Source organism: Molothrus aeneus, chromosome Z, assembly GCF_037042795.1.
Source record: "Molothrus aeneus isolate 106 chromosome Z, BPBGC_Maene_1.0, whole genome shotgun sequence".
Lineage (NCBI taxonomy): Eukaryota > Metazoa > Chordata > Aves > Passeriformes > Icteridae > Molothrus > Molothrus aeneus.
Genome location: NC_089680.1, coordinates 40996541 through 41018230, shown reverse-complemented (window position 1 = coordinate 41018230; position 21690 = coordinate 40996541). Strand labels below are relative to the sequence as shown.

Here is a 21690-nt window from a genome sequence, read left to right as displayed (position 1 = left end):
AGCAATGTAATAGTTTTATGTATGATTATTCTGCTTGAGCCTGTGTATTCATAAATAATGTATTGAAACACTTGTTTGGATCAGAGAAGTTTATCTCTCAGATACGAGACTGAAAGCCCCCAAATTGTACTCAAATAAAGTTAGATGTTTGTAATTTGAAAACTTTAACTAAAACATAAATTTCAGCTTCAGCAGTTTCCTGGTGTTACTTAGTGGAGCTTTGAACAAGTTAAGACAAGGAAATAACTTTGAAGATAAATACTTTGAAGAAACTAGTAGCTGGATATTCCTTCATTCTTCAACTACTTCTGAATTCACATTTTTCATTTCTGTGGCAACTTTTAGAGTACCTTATTGATGTAGTTATATCTTTCAATGTACTTTGTGGTGTGTATGTTGCATTCAATAATTTGGCATAATTTGATATACATTACAAACATATTCAGTTAAAATGCAGTTCCACTGTTCAAGCTCATTTATTTCTTTCTTCACAATAACCTGGAAGTGATTGGAAAGCGATTTAAATTCTGGCCTGAGGCAGCATGTGTTATCAGCGGTACACCAGGTATTGTGTAAATCAGAATGCCAGTTACACAATCAGAGCTGTGTAAACGACAATGAGTATGAACTGCACCAAACACTTGTTACTGCTTGTGTGGCTGATTGTGCTCACCTGCTGATTGCTGAGAAAAGGATCTCTAGGAAGATGGTGTAATTTAAGGAAATGTAAAAGATGTTCCTAGGAAATAGCATTCTGCTTCCTCCTCCCTTAGGAGGGAGAGTTGCTAACTGTGACGTGTTTGCATGTGTCTGTACCGCATTGGAGAGTGTCCCTTATACCAGTTAATTAATGTTTAGTACAACTAATGCTGTCTTACCTGCCACTCTTACAGGAATTCCATATAAACAACTGACTGTGGGCGTCCCCAAGGAGATATTTGAGAATGAGAAGAGAGTGGCTCTGTCACCAGCTGGAGTTCAAGCCTTGGTTAAGCAAGGCTTCAATGTTGTGGTGGAATCTGGTGCTGGAGAAGCTTCCAAATTTTCTGATGACCATTACAGAGAAGTTGGAGCAAAGATCCAGGGGACCAAGGAAGTCTTGGCTTCTGATTTGGTTGTGAAAGTAATTGCTTTATTAGTATATTTCCTATTACATTGTTTTTGGAGAAATGTATAGGCAATTTTTTTTTTCTGATAATCTGTGGAAAATTCAGTAAGTAAGGTCCTTTAAATTAGTGTTTTCCATTTTGAGTTCTGATTTGAGTTTTGGGATTTTTTTAATAGCTCAGGCATGCACCTACACTAAAAAAAAGTAAATGAGAGTGTTGAAAAAATGTGGATAATATCTCTAACAAGTTTTTAACTACCTAAGAGTTGTTATATTTTCTAGAGTGAGGTAGACTAGTTCTGGAATCTAGTCAGATGAAATCCCTGCTCTAAGAAATCTTTTGTCCAAAATTGGTAACATGTAATTCTAGTTACTCTTTAAATAGCATGGTTTGGGGTTTAGTAAATATGATTTTGTAACTTCTCTGAATTCCACAGCAAAGGTGTTTTTAAAAATTTGAGAAAAGAGCTAAAAGCAATCTTACTTGAGGGGTCTTAGGTTGTGCAGAGTCCTGAAGGGAAAAAAAGAGAAAAATACCTTTACCTTATTGAGACTTCCTTCAGTTGCTCTGTTTAAAATTATCCCATCAGCATTGAACATTGAATTTCTGTGAGCTGCTTTGTGAACAATGCTTTTAAGTAGGTTTCTGTTTGGAGAAAAGTGAGAAACTCAGAAGTGAATATAGATGAAGATCAGTGTTTGCTGGACATCTGGCATGAAACGCCCTGTATATATATAGTCATACACTGTGACCTTATTAGTGATTCTTAGTTTGTAGAGATTGTCATATCTGTTGAGTAATCATTTTGCTTAAAAATGGTGGGTTTGAGGGTAGCTGTCTGTTACAAAAGCAAGCGACTGCTAGCTAGAAGTCATCAAATCTTTGTGAAGGTGTGTGCTGACAATTTTTGCCCTGTCACCAATCCACCTAGAGCCAATTCCATGATGTGGACTGCAGCTGGGAAGTGCAGTTACTCAGTTCAGTTGTGTAAATAGCCTTTGATGTACTTTCTTCTTTCTGTACTTTTTGGATGGGAATGGATAGACTGCAACCTGAGAGAAAGTAAGTGGAATGTGTTCTGATTTCTTTCCTCTGATTAACTTGGAGACTTCTGTCTTTTTCAGGTGAGAGCTCCTATATATAACTCATCTCTAGGTGTACATGAGGCAGATCTTTTTAAGACAGCAGCAACCCTGATTAGTTTTATCTACCCAGCACAAAATCCAGACCTCCTGAAAAAGCTTGCAGAAAAAAAAGCTACTGTCTTGGCTATGGATCAGGTTCCACGGGTCACCATTGCTCAGGGATATGATGCACTTAGCTCCATGGCCAACATTGCTGGGTATGATTTTTTTTTTTTTTTTCTTCATTAAGTATAGTTGGATTAAAATCATTTGCTTTGATATTAGGTATATCTAAATGATTCTACATCTCTATTTTCATGCAGAGCTGTTTCAAGCAGGGTAGTGTTAAAGTTTTTTATGGTTAGCTTTATAGCAGATCAGAGCAGTGCTTTTAAAATAAACAAAACTGAACACAATTCTTCTAATTCCTTGACTGTTTTGTCTAGTACCTTTTTGCTCTGAACTAAGTTCTGTTGAATACAGATTGTCTGTAATGGGGATCTGATGTTGTTAGGAGCTAACTAACCCAAAGAACACCCAGTGTGAATGCAATTGCTGTGGCAGTTACAAACAAAAGATCAAATATTGTCAGATGTCTCCACAGAAATATGAATAAAGACTATTAAGCTTGTGTTCAGTTGTAAAATACTAAGCTTGCTTTATCCTACACATACTGTGGTCAAATGTTCATCTTTTAGATTGATGTAATGAATGGAATTTACTGAATCTGAGAAAGCACTGATATGTGTTCATCCTTGATTGACAGTTACAAGGCTGTGGTCCTGGCAGCAAATCACTTCGGTCGATTTTTCACGGGTCAAATCACAGCTGCTGGTAAAGTTCCTCCAGCAAAGGTATGTACAATTAAACACACTGTGGCAAAAGAATATGTGAATTTCGGAGCAAAGGTAGCTGTTGCTGAAACTATGTTAAAAGGTTTTTTTCCTCTCTTTCAGTTTTCTAGAGACTTCAGAAATTACTGTAATTATTCTCATACCACTTTTTGTTCACATCTGTTCTGGTTTTGTTTGGGGAATAATAGAATAATTTGAATTTTATTTAAACTTGCTTAGTTTTAAACATCAGATTAGCTGTAAGGGGTTGGATTTATTTTTTTTCAAAGTAGGAGAGGGTAAGAAAGCAGTTAAGAAAATTCAGAGATATTGGTATTTCTGGTGCATTGAGGAGTGCGATGGAAAGATTTACTTGATTGGAATTACAAGTGGACTGGGTTGAAGAGAAATGAAAGTAGAATTAGGGAAGAAAAAAAGGAAGATAAATCAAGGAGAAAACCTATGTTTACTGGGAGAAACTGTTAGCTACAGAAGAGTTGCCTCTTAGATATGTGTAATTAGGAGTTACAGCTTTTAAACTGTTGGATATGTGGGGCAGCTCTGCCCAATTAAATTTGGTTTTATCATAAGGTATCTAGTTTAAATGGCTGGTTAATGAGATTTATCATTTTAGGTGCTGATCATCGGAGGAGGGGTTGCTGGCCTGGCTTCTGCAGGAGCAGCAAAATCTATGGGTGCAGTGGTTCGTGGATTTGATACTAGGTAAGGGTGTGAAAATTGTAATACCAATCTGAAATGACTTGAAGATTAAGTTGTTTATGGCTGTATTAGAGTGAAATAATTTTTACTACACTGAGTCATAATTAACTTCCTACTATTTTCATGCCATTATTAGTCCTTCATGTTTTATTAATTTTAAAATCTGTCTAAAACTTTTCCATTTTTATTTTAATTCCCTTCTTAAGCACTCTTGATACTTCTAACTTGAGATTCAAGGACATTTATGTTTAATTCTCTGCATGTGGTCACTGTTCACCTAACACTGAAATTTAGTCTCTTTTTTAAATGTGATGTCATATGATGCAAAATAAATTACAGAATATTGGCAAGCCACAACTTCAAACACCCACCCCCTGGTAATTTTCCCTGTGAAAATAAGACTTAATAATACTTCCCATCTCACAGTTTAAAGATAAGGTCATTGGTTCTGTGCTTGTCTCCCATTTTTGGTTCCTTCGTTTGGGCTTTAGATTGACCAAGTCATGACAACAGAAATGCACGAGGAGAGTTAATCAGCAGAGCCTCAGCTTTGAAGTTTTTCTTGAAGCAACTCTGCTGACTAGACAGGAAATCATAGGGTGGCTTCATTCCTTATTCAAGTCTGACCGGAACCTAAATTTATCAAAGCAATTATTTTTTGCACCGAATACAGAAAGCTGGGCATTTTTGTTATGGTCTCCTTAATACTAGAATAAGTTTTACATCTCTTGTCTGAAGATTGCTACTAAACCACTGGTAAAGTCATGATGCATTTTTAAAGAGTTGGTTTTCCCTCAACTACAATTTTCTTTTTCTAGAGCTGCAGCTCTGGAACAGTTCAAGTCTCTTGGTGCTGAGCCATTGGAAGTAGACATAAAGGAATCTGGAGAGGGACAAGGTGGTTATGCTAAAGAAATGTCCAAAGAGTTTATTGAAGCTGAAATGAAACTCTTTGCCAAACAGTGCCAAGATGTTGACATTATCATCACTACAGCACTTATTCCAGGTATGCTTTATGTGAAAAATGACAATTTTTATTCTTCTAGGTAAGTTGTATTTTGAGGTTGAATCTGCATGAAAACAGAGGTGTTAATGAATTATGTCTGTGTGTACCGTTACACATCTGTGATAAAGGCCTGGTTTTAAAGTGTGTCCTTTTTTTTTTAAACAACTTTTGTTTTCATAGACTATCAGTATGAATCAAATACCGTCATGTTTTTTCTTACTAAAAAAGGAGTATTTAGTAATAAAGTGAGAATACATAATTCTCTTGCTTATCTATTGCATCATGGCTACTTCTTCTATACAACTCATGCACTGAAACAAGTCTGACTGAAATGCAACTGTCCTTTGTAATTGAAACATAGTAAAGTAGAGCTTTGATTTTAGTGCTTTGTGTTGCACAATGTCTCTATTTTAATAGCTGGCAATGTGGTGGCTCTTTTTTTTTTAAATTTTTTTTGTTATGAATGAATGGTAAGATTGGATGTTAAGACTGTCAGTTTGCTGGCAAAATTTGACTTATCTTTGGTAGCCTACCATGCATAACTTTCCTGTATGCTTTTGGAGCAGGATGTTCTAACACTTCTTCTGTCTTTCTAAAAAAAACTTCTGTGTTTTTTTTTATCCTAGGTACCAATTACTTAAAAATTTTGCTTACAAAATTAAAGCTTATATATAGAGCAAAGAGGAGTCATCTCCTAAGCTCAATAGATAGAAAGCTGTATTTTGTGTTTAACTTGCTATGCCTTGTTTTGTCAGGCAAAAAAGCTCCAATCTTGTTTAAGAAAGATATGATTGAATCTATGAAGGAAGGTTCAGTTGTTGTGGATTTAGCTGCAGAAGCAGGAGGAAATATTGAGACTACAAAGCCTGGAGAAATGTATGTTCATAAGGTGAGCATTTTAATCTACAGTTCATTCTCAGTCCCCTGAACAAAACTGTAAACTGCATGCTGAAAATAAGCAGCTGGATTTTCAACAGTCTCTCAGCTGCTTTGGGCTGAAGTAATCCTTTTGATTTGCATTTGGTCACTATTTAAATACATAAATTTGAATATTTTTAAAGAAACTAACACCTTTGTATAGTGTTAATTTGGTTGTTTATGGATATTACAGAATTCTTGCTACTTAAAATTCCAAGTCCAGTGTTTGTCTCTTCTGAGTTGAAGGTGGGATTTGATATCTCTTTCTTGGTCTAGCTAAAAAATACAGCAGTAGCAATAGGTTCTTTGATTTGCTTATCACCTCCCATGGCTGGAGGTTAACATTTCCTGTCATAGGCAAAGCTAAGCAGGTTCAGACTCTCGGTGTTTACTTCAGTACAAAGTCTCTGGCTTACTCAGTACTGTTTCAGCTTCAGGAGTGTGCTGACTTTGCTTTTCTTTATCTTCAGTAATGCGAGTGTGTCGCCCATACAGTATCCAAAGCACTTGAAACCCAAAGTAGATGTAGCATAAATTGTTTCCTTAAAGAAAGTCCTTTGGTCTGGACTGAGCTACTTTGGTTTTGCTCCAGTGTTCATTTGCTCAGCTGAGAACTTTTCTTTCTGCTTTTTGGGTTTTGTTTTTGGTGCTTATGGGAAGTCTGCTAACAATTACAGAAATCTGGGTGATGAGATTTATAGTAGCAGATTTCCTAGAGTGTAATTTGGTAATGCAAGGATATAATGCCTTTATTTGGGAAGCCTGTAGGACACTGCTGTCATGGTTGTCATTGACATAAGCAGAATTCTGTTTGTCTATATCAAAGAACCACATGTTGCACTTGTCTTTGTGGCTTTCTAGGGCTTTTGATGTCATTGCTTAAAACCTGAAACTAGAGAATGTAGAAGAGAAGTAAGGAGATACTTGTATGAAGGGTTTATATGGAACACTTTTAGTCAGAGGAGTATTACCCCTGGATTTAGTGTACTGGCTCTGTGTTATGGAAAACAGGAGCAGTGCAGAACTATTAGGATTGCGCCAGAGCATTGCATTATGAAGCCAGAGTTCTGGAAGCGTGTATGGATCTTAGCTGTAAGTTGTGGGAGCAGTGTTTTAACACATACCCGCTTTTGAACACCTCAGAGTGTATGCCAGCCTCAGCTTCCCATTCTTTTCTAAAACCTGATATCCTTTAGTTCTCATTAGTTCTTTAAGCAGTGAGGATATATTAGGCTACATTTTTACATACATGTGAACTCAGACATATCTCTTGCACGGCTCTGAGGGAGCTCCCTTCACTCCAGTGGCATACAGAAACTTGTCTCCTGTCCCTGCCTTCCAGAAAAACTGAGAAGATGCCAAGCATTAGGTGGATGGATCTGTTACCTGATTGCTTAAAGAATTTAGGTTCTGAGAGAATGTAGGATTTGGAGAAGACAAGCTCTTGCACCAATATGTCTTCCTCTCTGTGAAATCTTGTTGCTAATAGAGTTTAAGGTGTTGAATTGATCATGTTGGATTCTGTAGCTATTGTGAGTGATCTCCCTGACTTAGTAGGATCAGAGCTGCAGGTAACCAATTTAGTTGAGATTATAAACCGAGATAAATGATACAGTTTGGATAGATATCTCTAGAAGGATATACTGGAAGAGATGACGCTTTTTCAGAGATTGTACAAATCCTTATTATTTTACTTGGATTTTTTTCAGGGTGTTACACACATTGGGTACACAGATCTGCCTAGCAGAATGGCTACTCAGGCCAGTACCCTTTATTCTAATAATATTATCAAACTTCTAAAAGCTATTAGTCCTGACAAAGAGAACTTCTACTTTGATCCAAAAGATGACTTCGACTATGGGACTCTGGATCATGTTATTAGAGGAACTGTAGTAATGAAGGTGAGCCACTAAATACTCTATAAATACTCTCTTCTTAATTTGTGAGTACAGACCTATAATTTATAATTTCTGTCTCTTCAAAATGTGTTCAGAGATACTGCATGTCAGCAGATTTCAGAGGTGGCTTGGTGGAGCGTATGGGTAATGGTGTGTTTATTCAGCTGAAAATTCCTCTGTTTCTTTTTAGTCTTGTCTTCTTGTCAAGGTTAAACCTAATGTATTTACTAATGAAAAATAGGGAAAAAGATAAAGTTTGTGTGTTTCGTGTGATAAAAACATAGCTATTTAAAACATATTTGAGGCTTTACCAGACCAAAACATTCTTCCAGAAAAACATTCTTCCCTTTAAAAAAAAAAAGTGTTCCATTTATAGTAAGAGAGAAAAATGGTGAAACTAGAATACGCAAAAAATTGAAGCTTTATCAGAAAATAATAAAATAAAAACTCAGGGCATGGCATAGACTTCAGCTCTCCCAGGTCATTGAAGTGGTGAGTACAGCTCAGTGCTGATAGCTCCACAGAGGCCTGAAGATTGACAAGGAATGTGGGATATCATCCTTGGTTTCTATCTGAGGTCTGGAAAGGCTGTGATTACAGTTCACATCTGTAGCAGATTTTGTTATTTCCAAGACTTAGTTTTATTTTGCCTAGATGTTTTCCACTTAAGGAACTTTATCTCTTTGCTTTTCTCTTGTTTCTGCCCTGGAGCCTTGTGCTGTGTCTTCACCAGGTACTCTTGGACACTAATATCAAATTTTGTCTGAAGAATGTGTAGACCAGTATGATTAACTTGGTCATGCCTTGCAAACTTCTGCTGGTGCAGAAAAAGAGCCTGTTCCTGGGCATGACTGTAGGATGTTAGCACTTGCCTGAATTGCAGGATCGAGAAGAAAAGTACTAAGCATATACCATGCTAGGCATAACTGTAAATGTCTCTTGTCAGGATGGCAAAGTGATTTTCCCAGCACCTCCACCAAAAAACATTCCTCAGGGAGCACCAGTGAAGCAGAAGACTGTAGCAGAGCTAGAAGCAGAAAAAGCAGCTACTATTACACCTTTTAGAAAAACCATGACTACTGCATCTATATACACAGCAGGTAGGCATCTTCCATAGCTGGAGAATCAGTGCAGGGTACTTCTCATTTGGCTAATACTTTTGAATGACCCATCGTCTAACTCATTTAATTGAATAGCTATTTGGGGAGCAATTGATTGGCTGGTGTATCCTGGTGCAAAATCAGTATAGTGTAATAGTCAATTCTGCTTGAGAGGGAAAATAAAACTTCTGAAATTTTACCATAAGTATTTGACATTTCAATAAGTGCTGGTTATCTGTATATACATGTGTTTGACTCTACTTAAGTATTAGGACTCCTGCCAGGGACTGTGCCTCTACTTTGCAGCAGATTCAGTTCAATGGCTTTTGCTTTCTTCTCTCTGTGTGAGACTTAAATGGCCACAGTCTACTGAAGTATTGGAAATAGGACTTTACTATGACAAATAAACATTGGCTCTTGATTTCATTTGTTACTCTCGGTGTATCAGAATTTTTACATGAAGTAATTAATGAATTCAGTAATCTTAATTTTAATCCTTGTTCTTCATACATACGCTTTAATACATTCAAGCAATATCTCAACATAATTGTGACTTCTACATTTTTTTCTACAGAACAAGAGAGTGACAGGATTCAGTGTTGGTGTAGAAACCTATCTTTGCTGCATTGTGTCCATGTGTAACAAATATGTGTGGATTATATTTATGGCTTTATTTTCTGTTACAAAGGAAAGAAAGAACTTAGTGTATTTGAAAAAATTATCTCCCTGATTTTGAAACCAGTCCATGCGGAGAACTCAGTTTTGCTTTTGTGTCAGTACTAGGCTCCTGTTTTATACAGTTTAAATGTAAGAAGTCATTGAAAAGTTACAGAGCTTTCCTGTGCTTTCCTTCTAGGTTTAGCTGGTATGTTAGGGCTGGGCATTGTAGCACCTAATGATGCTTTCACACAAATGGTGACAACGTTTGGCCTCTCTGGGATAGTGGGGTACCACACAGTGTGGGGTGTGACTCCTGCTCTACACTCCCCACTCATGTCTGTGACTAATGCTATCTCAGGTAAGTGGCTGTCACACAGCCTCTTGTTTTCTACTTGAAGCAGGCACAACTCCTTTTACCTGAATTAGTACTGCTGTGCATGTTTGAGTTTACTTTCATAAATAGCAAGGACACCTGAAACAATGTATTTCTGAGAGTATGATTTTTTCAAAAGAAAGGCAAATGTGATGTTTTAATTTATCCTTTTGATATCCTTTTAATTTCCCTAAGTAATTTTTACACTTGACCTATTTGCTTAAAAGTTTGTTTTACTTGGAGTGATGCAGTCTCCTTTCATAGACCACATCTTTTCTCCCATCTCTTCAAAAGATTGCCCTGAAAATAACTAATCTTTCCTATTTTTTACATTCTTCTATTCATCTACTCAAACTATGTGTTTTGAGAGAGGTGAAAAAAGAAAATAAATCCTAAAATACCCATAAAATTCATAATTCTTATAAGTAAGATTTTATGTATCTGTGTTTGGCTATCTGTGGATCTGCTTTGATTATTATGAACAAAGTTTTTTTTAATGAACAAGTACTTGGCTAATTCTGTGCCAGGGACACTGTTCTTCAAAACTACATTAATTTACTCTTTTTTTTTCTTTTGAAGCATGTTTGTTTGTATTCCTAAAAAAGACTGTGGTTGTCTTCTTTTAAGCATTAATGTGTGAAGTAGGGGTCAAAATTTGAGTTGACTGATGTTTGTCCAACAGTTGAAAGGAAAGTTCCTACAGGTGTAGAGCCTTTTAAGGTTACACAGTAACCTCTTCCAGTAACACTTTCATCTCTTCTAAATAGGTCTGACTGCAGTTGGTGGGCTGGTACTGATGGGAGGACACTATCTCCCTCAAGACATTTCCCAAAGCCTAGCAGTGCTTTCAACCTTTATATCTTCAGTCAATATTGCAGGTATGAATGTTAGCTTTTCTCCCGAGGATAACTTCAAGTACTAGTGTAATTTTTAAATTTCTTGTAGTTATTTAATTGTATAATTCCAGAAATACTAGTCTGAGAATAGACTCTGAGAGCATTTATCAATAAAAACCCATCAGCCCTCCAATTTTCACAGTAGTTATTGTAGATATTTTGCATACCCTGTGGAATAACCTCTTTTAGGAATTATTTAAATGTGCATTTTCCTTTCATAAATTTGGCTGGTGATTATATACAATATTTTTTCCTGTGTAACCCAAGGGGGTAGTTGTAGAGGATTTGTACTTGTATTAATTTTCCTACTTGAAATACATATTAGCAGCATAGAACAAAATTCTGTTTCTTTGAGCTTCAGAAGTCCCAGCTTCAATAATAAAATGGCAACAAAGTGAGCAACGTGACTTAGAAATACTGCTTTTGCTAGAGCAGGTTGGGAAAAGAGTGCAGTCATAAACTAAGCTGTATCCTACAGTCAGTGCAGAGTATGGAGCTAGAGCAATTCCTCCTTTTCTTCTGAAAAGGCTAAAAGAGACAGCAAAATCTAACACTGATTATGCCTTTGTTTCATGTAGTTTTCCAGGTTACTAGCTTTATTGGTTGCTGAATCATGTGGTAATATGGTATTACTAAATATTTCTCTTATAATTTGGTAAGTGCTTGATTTCAGATTTTATTTTTTTAAAATTGCTCATTTACTTTGTCCAGGTGGCTTTTTAGTTACACAGAGAATGCTGGATATGTTCAAACGTCCCACAGACCCTCCTGAGTACAACTACTTGTACCTGCTCCCTGGTGGTGTATTTGTAGGAGGCTATGCAGCTGCTCTCAGCAGTGGCTATTACATTGAACAAGTAAGACGATAACTTCGTGGCTCTTAGCCCAGTGCTCAGTGTAAAGTTTCTTCATGCCTCTTCTGTGGAGGAGTAGATAACAAATAATCCAAGGTCTTTCCATCAGCTGCATGTTCCCACAAGGCCAATCTGAAGCTGATTAACTGTAAGCTTGCAGTCATATAGCTAACATACTTTAAAAGCTCTGTTGTTGTTTGGTTTTGTGTTCACATAGCAAGTGCTTTTATTTATTGGACTGTTTTCCTAAACTGCGTCTAAATAATACAGTAACTTCAGAAATCAGACTTTGTTTTAAATGTTTCTGAAAGTTCAACTTGTCATGACAGTTAAAAAAGGATGGGATCAGTTTTCAGTGCAGAGGGATGTACAGGGATTTTACCTATAACACTTTTTATAGTAAACTTTTGTTTGCATTTGTTTTAATAGTAAGAAAAATCACTTTATATTGCCTTGCGCATTTGGAAAAAGTGAATCCAAACATACTGTTATGGCAGAGGCTTGTAATGTATTTGTGTTTTGTCAATTATCTGGACATATATAGCTCAGTTCATGTAAGTTTGTTTATACTTTTAGCAAACAACAGTTACAGAATGCCACAGAATCATTAATTGCAGGAAAAGGATGTAGGAAAAGACCTTTAAGATCATCAAATCCAGCTGTCAGCCTTGCACCATGGTCACCGCTAGACCATGTCCTCAAGTACCACATCCACAAGTTTTTTCGAACACTTCCAGGGATGGTGACTCCATCACTTTTCTAGGCAGCCTGTTCCAAAGTATGGCCATGCTTTCCATGAAAAAAATGTCCTGATAGCTAATATAACCTTCCCCATGAACTTGAGGCCATTTCCTCTTGTCCTCTCACTTGTTACCTGGGAGATGAGACCAATTCCCACCTGGCTACAATCTCATTTTGAGGAATTGTACAGAGTAATAAAGTCTCCATTGATCTTCCTTTTCTCCAGACTTAACAGCCCCAAATCCTTCCTCATCAGACTTGTGCTCCAGATGCTTCATCAGCTCAGTTGACCGTCTCTGGACTTGCTCTTTATTGGAGTGAGAGGTCCAAAACATAAGATTCAACGTGTGGCTTCTCCAGTGCTGACTACAGGGGAATGATCACAGTTTTACTCCTTCTGGCCACACTCTTGCTGGTAGTTCAGAACTATCAAAGCTATTTCTTAGTTCAAATTTGCCATAGACAAATTATGAAACTATCCCCATAATGAAGAGGACCATATAGTTTTGGATTTGTGTGCTAAAGGAAAGGTTGCTTCTGAACTGATGAGGAACATTGGTTTGGCTTTAGTTGATAGTCATTTTGCAGATAAAAAAGGGTCATCAAGGGAGGAAAAATCTTTATAGATATCACATTTTAATTGGCCAAAACCTCATCCTGTAAAGTTTCTTGACTTTAATTAAGAATTGTGACTTAAACACATTCTGGAGAAATCAGTCATTTTGTGTAATTATCAGAGATGTTTTATAGCAATGCAATTTGTCACTACTTCATACTGATGTTTTTTCTTACTTTAAAGGTGATGTATCTAGGCTCAGGACTGTGCTGTGTTGGTGCCCTGGCGGGTTTGTCTACCCAAGGAACAGCTCGTCTTGGAAATGCTTTGGGTATGATTGGTGTTGCAGGAGGTTTAGCCGCAACTCTTGGAAGCCTTAATCCCACTCCTGCATTGTTGGCACAGATGTCAGGTGCAATGGCACTTGGTGGGACCATAGGTATGTGTATGATGAACTAACAGTCTATATTCCATGCATGCATATGTGCAACCTGTATATACATAAAATACAGTATAGCTCCCAAGTGAATTGACTAACTGACATTTGTGGCTTGTGCAAAATTATTCGGCAACTGTGTGAGCAAAATATTGTAACTGTCAGGGCTTTTGTTAATGCTTCACAATGTGATAAGGAATGTGCTGACTGAAAAGTGGGACCATATCATCTCTGATAGGAAAACTTGTGTCCAGAGGTAAATGATCTTGCCCAGCTTTGTACTTCTGTTCAGTTCCTGACCGAATACTGCCAAATTCTATCTTTCACACTGTGCCTTTGTCACAGAAAACAATGAATTTCTCAATATTTGATGAAGCTTCTTAGCACATGATATGCTTTAATCTTTCTATTTTTCATTATGCACAAAATTCACATGTGCAACCTTTGGTTCAATACCATAGGGATTTCTAGTTGGAACAGACTTGTGTATGTGTAATCATTGCACATTGAACCATCCTGTACTAATTTCTAGCTGAACAGGTGGGCTGTGTTTTCTAAGACTTCCCTTCTGTCTTCAACTCTCAATAGGTTTGACAATTGCTAAACGCATCCAGATTACAGATCTGCCTCAGCTAGTGGCTGCTTTCCACAGTTTGGTTGGTTTGGCTGCTGTGCTCACTTGTGTAGCAGAGTACATGATTGAATATCCTCACTTCTCCGGCAACCCTGCTGCAAACCTCACCAAGATTGTGGCGTATCTTGGCACGTACATTGGTGGAGTGACATTCAGTGGCTCTCTTGTTGCGTATGGAAAACTGCAAGGTGAGACCTGCTCAGAATTAAATATTTGTTAAAGGGTTTTTCTTCCCCTGGGATTTGGCTCTACTTTCAGACTGCTATGTAATTGGAAAAAAACCATTGTATTTTGGACCAGGTAAAAGTTTTAAATGTTTAATTTTTACGAGTGTACTTTTTTGTTTCTAATTCTGTTTAATTTGTGTACAGCTTTAATTATGAAAGATTGTCTTCAGTGCTTTGACATATTATTATTCATCTTGTCTAGAAATAAGTGTTGCTTTGGTGTTTAGACACTACCTGATGCTTTTTCTCAAATTCATTTTAATGAACTTTTATGATCACAACTTTGTATTTCTGAGCAGAATTTTGATTGAAACTCTCATGTTACTGTATTCATTGAGCGCTAGTAATGCTTCTAGGATTTTGTTCTTAACACTGCAATCTTCATTAAGGTAGGCAGCCTGCAGTATTGAGGCTGCCTCACTTTAAACCATTCAGTTCACTGTCTATTTACCTATTGCACAGACTCCATGCGCCATGCCTCTTGCTGTTTTAGCAAATATGTTTTCTAAGTTAAATGCTCACTAATTCCTGGTTGTTATGGATGCGAAGGTTTCTTTATTGCATTTATTTTTGGTTTTGTAAGGACACAGCTTTTGAGAAGCTGAAATAATACTTGTACTAAGAATTTTGGGCTAAGAGCTTCCTATTACTAATCCTGTTGTTAACTTTGCAATAGTTCCTTTGGGAAACATCTCTTTGCTTTCTTCAATGTTTGTGAGACCAGCCTTTGAAGGAGGAAATATGACAAGGATGGAAAGCTGTCTTCTCTAATAATCTTTTGAAGGATTTGTCAGTAGTATGTATTTCTGATGTATCTCTGCTAAGTAGTTATTAATTTATTTCCTCTGAGTTATTTTATCTCTCTCCATTGTATCTCCTCAGTGATTTGTGCGCATGTTCCTGGTAAACTTCACTGCCTGTTTGAGCCTGCTCTCCTATTTCTGTTTACTTTTTTCTCCCTTGCATTTTCATATCATCATAGTATGAAATATGAAGCTTGTCTGTATTAGCAAACTACTGATCCTATGGTATGGAAAAGGGTAGTAAGTCACACACTTTGACTCCCCTGGCTGAGACTGTCAGTTCATTCTTTCCCTTGAATTCAGCTTTTCTGAATTTTTTATGAGAAAATTAAAATGAATGAAATGAAATTAAAATGAATGAAATTAAAATGAATTTTAAATGAGAATTAATTTTTTTTCTCAAATCTAAATGAGACACTTATTTCTGATGTAAGTAATTACTGGGAAACATGCATTGTTTCAACCCTTTGTCATGTGGTTTGAAAAAAAACAAGCCCTAGTATGAAATAAATCTGATTGTCTTTTTGAACTGAATCACACAAATACTGAACCGCCTTTTCCCTTAAACTTTCTGCAGATGTGGGAAGCTGTGGGAGTTCTGTGTGACTGAGGGTAGTTGTGAAATTAATGCATTTGAAAATAGGAATGTTTTGTACTTGGTGTTACCTGTGTAGTCATATTTTTTTAAGCACACAGTTTTTGAGAGACTGAGATAATCCTTGTGTAGAAGTTCCAGCTAAAAGCTTCCTTCTGTTATATGTCATATTCAACATACAAAGACCTGGAGATAAAGTGGAAGGGCTTTGTTGAAGGAAAAATAAAAAGGCTTTTCAAAAGGAAAAAAGATTTTTCTAGCCATTCCGGAGCACTTCAGTGAAATAAGAAGTAAATACAGTTTAAAGAAGAATATTTGAGAATATAGAGGAAGTTTGAATGTATTGCAGTTCTGAGTCAGCAGAAAATCTCAGCTTCAACTAACTTGTTTTATCTTCTACCCCTCCCTTTTTTCTTTTTAAATTTTTCTTTTGCTGAGTTATTCAGTCTTCTCTGAACGTTAGCAACAGGCTTCCTTGAATGTACATGTTCATGTCTGAAAATGTGTTTGATTGCAGGTATCCTGAGCTCTGCACCTCTGCTCTTGCCTGGTCGGCATGCATTGAATGCAGGATTGCTGGCTGCCAGCTTTGGTGGGATGATACCTTACATGCTTGATCCTTCTTACACCACGGGAATTACTTGCCTGGGTTCTGTGTCAGCACTCTCAGCCATAATGGTAAGTTGAGGAATTGTAGAAAGTGAAACAAGTTACAAACGGCGTTTATTCTCCAGTCCTGCAAGTTTCCTCTTTATGCATTATATTTTGCCATCCTGAGTCACAGTGAGCATGGTGCCTGCCTGTGTGGTAACTTGCTGTAACGAGTAGCAACTGACTTTTCTAGATCTAGGTGTAAACCAGAAGTGTTCCAGAGAACGGAATGCATTTTTATACTTACTTTTTGCAGCTGCTGATTAACGAAGCTTTTTATACGACAGAGTGATATTAGAGAAGACTTTTTAGAAAGCTAATCCCTAAAATACCTAAAAGAGCTCTGGATTTACAGATTATTATTATAACCTCTTGAGATGATGTCCTTGTGTAACTTCTGCCATTCACTTACACCAGAGTATGCCAGTGCACGCCAGTGTTGCAAAATTTACCTTGAATATTGCCATTCTGTAAACTGAGTCCTGCAAGACTGTTCAATATGAATGCCATAATGGTATGAACAGTTCCATGGAGCTAGTAGGATAATTTTGCAAGTAAAAAAATGTGACTCAGCTGAGCATTAAATGATGGGGTACCTTCCTGTCCTCTCTGAAAAGGCAGATTTGATGAGTCCAATTCTCAGCCTGAATACCTACACTGATAATGCTTGAATAGGCTCTAAGTAATGTGATAGTTGCTTAGAAAGGTTGTGGATGCCCCATTCCTGGAAGTGTCTGAGGCCAGGTTGGTTGGGACCCTAACCAACATGATTTAGTGGGTAATATCCCTGCCCAAGGCAGGGCAGTTGGGACTGGCTGATCTTTAAGATCCCTTCCAACACAAACCATTCTATGACTGTATATTTATTTTTCGGTGCTGCAGGCTGAGTGTCTTTTCTGAGTGTTCTCCTTAGTGATTGCTGATGTGAAGTATTTTCTTTCCTTCTCCAGGGTGTCACTTTAACAGCAGCTATTGGAGGTGCTGACATGCCTGTAGTTATTACTGTCCTGAACAGTTACTCTGGATGGGCTTTGTGTGCTGAGGGCTTTCTCCTGAACAACAACTTGCTGACCATTGTTGGTGCACTCATCGGCTCCTCTGGGGCCATCCTCTCTTACATCATGTGTGTGGTAAGAAGTCAACAGAAACTCTGCTTGTTTGCTGAGTAATGAAAAAGCTTTTTAACCATGTTTTTTAGGAAGATAAGCCAATGGATCTCAAACTGTTAGATGTTTACAGACTAGAAAATTCTTGATTGAAACTGTTGGACTAGATGTCAGTAATTTTTTTTTGATTTGGTGAGAGACATATCTCAAAACTGAGGAAAGCCCTTGCATTGACTTAAGCATTAAGGATTTGAATCTGGGTTCAAAGTATGATTACTTGTGGTCAGCTATTTTTTTTCAGTCATACAGCTTCTGAAATGTGGTTAAATTTAAGCTAGATTTAATATGTAGCAGGAGCTACTTTAAGAAGTGTGTTTGTTGGTTAGGCAGTGATTTACAGTTTGGTTTTTGGAGTGCAGAAAAGTGTGCCTTTTTCTTCAGAGCAGCTACTTTAGAGTACCACGGGGTGGCAGCAGGCCTGCACGGGTTCAGTGCTGTGTGTCAGCAAGCTTGAGCTTCATCTCGGTGTGAGTTGTATTGTGCTATTAGTAATGACCTCCTTTTCTCTGCAACATTTGTATAAAGGCCTTGTATTCAAAGATGGAGAGGTAATGGTTTAAAGAGAACAGTTTGCAGTGCCACAGCTGCCAACTTTGTCATTCTCTGTTGTGTAATCCTGCTTTGTTTCTGCCCCTGTGCTCTTGTGTGATCAGTGCCACTGATCACCTGTCTGATGTTTTCCTCTGGTCAGCTCTGACAAACATCTTTTACTTCGTCTCCACTGATAAATAGTATTGTTACCATTTTAGGAGTGTTCAGTATCATTCTTTTTCATCATTCTTGAGGAAAAACTTCAGAAAAACTTAAAAAGGTATTCTTGTAAAACTACATGAAAGTGAGTTAAAATTAACAATTCTAAGTATGAATTGCAAAGAATCTTGTTCCTTCTTGAGCATTTTCTCTCTCCTTATGAAAAGGAAATCAAATTATGTAGCTCATGTATTTAGTTGTATACATTCAGGAATTTAGTCCACATCAGTGGAAAAATAGTGCTTATGGATAACACAAGTATAAAAACTCTTTTAAGAATCAAATTCCTGTAAACTTCAGGGAAAATGTGAACTGTTTGGTGTGTGTTTACCAGTAATCTATCTATACCTTCATTTTTGTTTTACTGTCTCTTTCCTTTTTTAATATTGCTCACTCTCTTAGCACTCACAAGAGAGTTTTGAAATACTTATAGAGTTGGTTGGAGGAACCTAGGTAAATAGGAAGCCTGGGGGAGTAGTTAGCAAAATAGTTAGGCAGTGACAGAGTGGCTTTCCCCAATATTTCTCAGATTACAGGAAGTTTAGTTTTTGAGGTAGTGTCTAGAAATCTTGTGCTGCTTTATATAAGCTTAGACAACTGAAGTTTATCAACCAGTAAAATGAAAATTATTTTGTATGATTTCTGCACAGTAAGCAGAATAACATGCTCTTAGCCCAGAATTTTTCTTTTCTGCTATACTTCCTTTAATGGAAATCATTACTTTAGAAAGCATTGTTATAATCAGGGGATTCAGTATCATTGTCTTGAAGCTGCATTTCAGGAGAAGGAAATGCTTAAGACTTTCAATAAATTCTGCACTTGGTGTTTCAACCTGTGCTAATGAAGCAAAAGTTTCCCTTTCCCCTTTTTTTGTCCTTTTTTTTTTCCTGTGGGTTTTAGGTTTTTTAGGGGGGGGATTTTTTTGTCGATTTCTTTTTTTGGTTGGGTTTTTTTTTTTTTTTTCTTTTTCATTTTTTGGGTGGGGTTTTTTTGTTTGTTTAGTTTGGTTTTTTGGATTTTTTTTTTTTGTTTTTTTGGTTTTTTATTTGGTTTGGTTTCCCCCCCCTACTTTTTAGTATGATTTCTGTCAAAACTAGTATATTTATTGACACTTACCTAATTATCCAAAGTCAGTCCAGCTAATGTTTTAAAGCCTCAGTTGATAACTGAGTTAAAGACAGGGAATTTAACTTCAAAAAGCAAAGGCCTGTACTGTTTGCTTATCCTGTGAATTGTGACTCTTTTAAGACACCAACACAATACATTTTATTCAGAACACTTGATTGTTAGCATGTCCTTGTCCCTCCTTTTTTACCCAGAGGGAATATTTGATGATTGCAATTCTGGTATTAGACTCATTATCGGATGCAGAAGAAACTTAAGGTTGAAGAGGAACCGTTAACTGGGTTGATGAAACAGAGCAAGAGAGGGGACAAACTGTGTTAGTCTTACAAATTGTATGCTGACCATTCCTGTGTATACTAGCTGTGAAGTTTCTGTGGGCACAGTGGAAGCACTTGCAGTTCTCAGGATTCAGGTATTTAATTTTCCCTGGACTGTAAACTCCTGACCATTGTTGTTATTTGTCTGTGCTCAGCGTAGAGGGCTTTTTGCCACTTGTTGGATTATCAGTGAGTGATGAAGCTTGCACTTTATACCTCCATATTTGTGGTGTGTGGTGGTAAAGAAAGTGGAAGAGGCTACAGAAGAGTTTTCACACTGTCCCAGATATGTTGGTTAATGATTGCTTGATAAGGTCTTGGCTCTTCTCTGCCTTCTGCATTTTCTCTTGGAAGTTCTTGGCTCTTTGCAGTGGAGCCAGGCAAGGGTACTTCAATCTTATACTTGCTTTTAGCTGTTTCTCAGATTTCTAATAATATTTTATCTTCTTTTTTTTTTCCCCTTTGACTTGGTCTAACTGTTGTCTTTTGGTGTAGATATGTGTAGGAAGTGCTCTCCTCCCTGTAAGCTTGGCATGTGCAACATCTGCAGAGGGTATTCTTCTGTCTAGGCTGTCTTACCTGACACAACTGCTAAAATGTTGAGATAGATGCCAAAGGCAGTGCGTTCTCAGGGTATATGTGAAATAGTGTGTGCTGCAGACAGTGAAAAATATTGATGTCACCGTGTTTGTGTGCATCCCTTGCAGTATCTGAAACAGTGAGGACTTCTCAGGAAAAACAGAAGTTCTAACATCATCATTTTGCTTATTTGCTAGATAATAAAATTCAAAGAATGGCACGTCTTCTGAGACTATAGTAAAAAAACTGTGAAGCTGCATGATTTGAAATGTCAGTGGAGAATGGACATCTGAAAGCACAATTTTGTGCTTCCTCCTACTTATATTTGTGACTCTCCAGATTCATTCCTAAATTTTGTCGTGGCTTCTCAGCTAGTACAGAAGATGTATGACTCATATGTGTAATTAAAGAAGCATTTTATCCTCTTCCTTTCCTGCTTCTAAAGTTTTTTCTCCCCTGCAGTTACAAGTTTTTCCTATTTCCAGTTATTGACAGATATTGCTTTGGGACCACAGTCACAAGCAGGCATGCCAAAGAAAGCATTTAGCCAATGGCTTTTCCTGGCTATGTGTCTAATGGAGCCAGATTTTCAGGGTGTGTTCTTCTCTTAAACATTCTAGTTAAAATCTCTTGTTTTCCTTTGGTGGTCAGCCAGTAAGTCAATGGCCCCCTTCAGTTCTTTACAATGTGGCTGGTTCAGTGTGGCTGATTAGCTGCTTTTGTGTTTTCCTGTTTTGTTGCTGTAGCAGTTTTGCTTCAGTACTACCTGTAAGAGTTTTGTGGATTCCATGCTGTCATGGAGCAGTGCTGTGCTTACATGTTAAATTGGTTAAAAACTATGGAAAATATCTTGGAAAAATGTGTGTGTGTATATACCAATGTAAAAAAATTTTTAGAAACTCTGTCATCAAACATGCATTCTTTCATATTCTTCCCTTTTAAGAACAAAAAGAGACCAATATTTGCTATTTGCATAGTTTTGTTCTTTGTTTTGGAGAAATATTGGTGCTCTCCCACTATGTGTGTAATGTAATGTGTTCGAAGCTGATGTTTGGTGATGGCCGTGGTAAACTGTTTTAAAGACCCTGTTTTAAGAGTCTTTGGATTATAAGAAGGCAAAACCAGCTTATAAAGACTATTGTCAGGAAGTCTTCAATATTTTCAGAAGTCTTTTTCAGAAGTTTTCTTTGTGGAGTCTCACCTTTATATTTGGATTTCATCTTTATATGACCAAAACCATCCTATCTTTTAGGCTATGAACCGTTCCCTTGCAAATGTGATTCTTGGGGGCTATGGCACTGCATCAACAGCTGGTGGGAAACCCATGGAAATTACTGGAACTCACACAGAAATCAATTTGGACAATGCAGTTGAAATGATAAAAGAAGCTAATAGCATTATTATTACTCCAGGTAAGACTCTCTTGACTTATACAACAAGATGTTCAGAAGATGTGATTTAAAAAAAAATATCCCAACCAAACAAAAACACAAAACAAACCAAAAAAAGGTAGCAGCAAAGAGGTTGCAGTATGGCAGCAGCATATCAAATGTTGACTGGGTCCATGTGATTTGTTTTTGTTCCCTGGTCAGATATCATTCCCCTGTGCAGAGATGTGT

The 21690-nt window shown here is 37.2% G+C and overlaps 1 protein-coding gene across 1 annotated transcript in view; it reads left to right on the top strand.

Annotated features, from left to right (window-relative positions):
* NNT (nicotinamide nucleotide transhydrogenase) overlaps window positions 1-21690 on the top strand; it is a 42838-nt gene that overhangs the window by 7300 nt on the left and 13848 nt on the right. The window contains exons 3-18 of the mRNA XM_066568804.1: window positions 894-1123; window positions 2234-2451; window positions 3000-3087; window positions 3701-3789; window positions 4605-4792; window positions 5548-5681; window positions 7420-7611; window positions 8555-8708; window positions 9565-9726; window positions 10509-10619; window positions 11349-11494; window positions 13032-13227; window positions 13813-14046; window positions 16001-16161; window positions 17085-17264; window positions 21324-21483. Of these exons, the coding sequence (XP_066424901.1) occupies window positions 894-1123; window positions 2234-2451; window positions 3000-3087; window positions 3701-3789; window positions 4605-4792; window positions 5548-5681; window positions 7420-7611; window positions 8555-8708; window positions 9565-9726; window positions 10509-10619; window positions 11349-11494; window positions 13032-13227; window positions 13813-14046; window positions 16001-16161; window positions 17085-17264; window positions 21324-21483 (2643 nt within the window). The remainder of the gene's footprint in view (window positions 1-893; window positions 1124-2233; window positions 2452-2999; window positions 3088-3700; window positions 3790-4604; window positions 4793-5547; window positions 5682-7419; window positions 7612-8554; window positions 8709-9564; window positions 9727-10508; window positions 10620-11348; window positions 11495-13031; window positions 13228-13812; window positions 14047-16000; window positions 16162-17084; window positions 17265-21323; window positions 21484-21690) is intronic.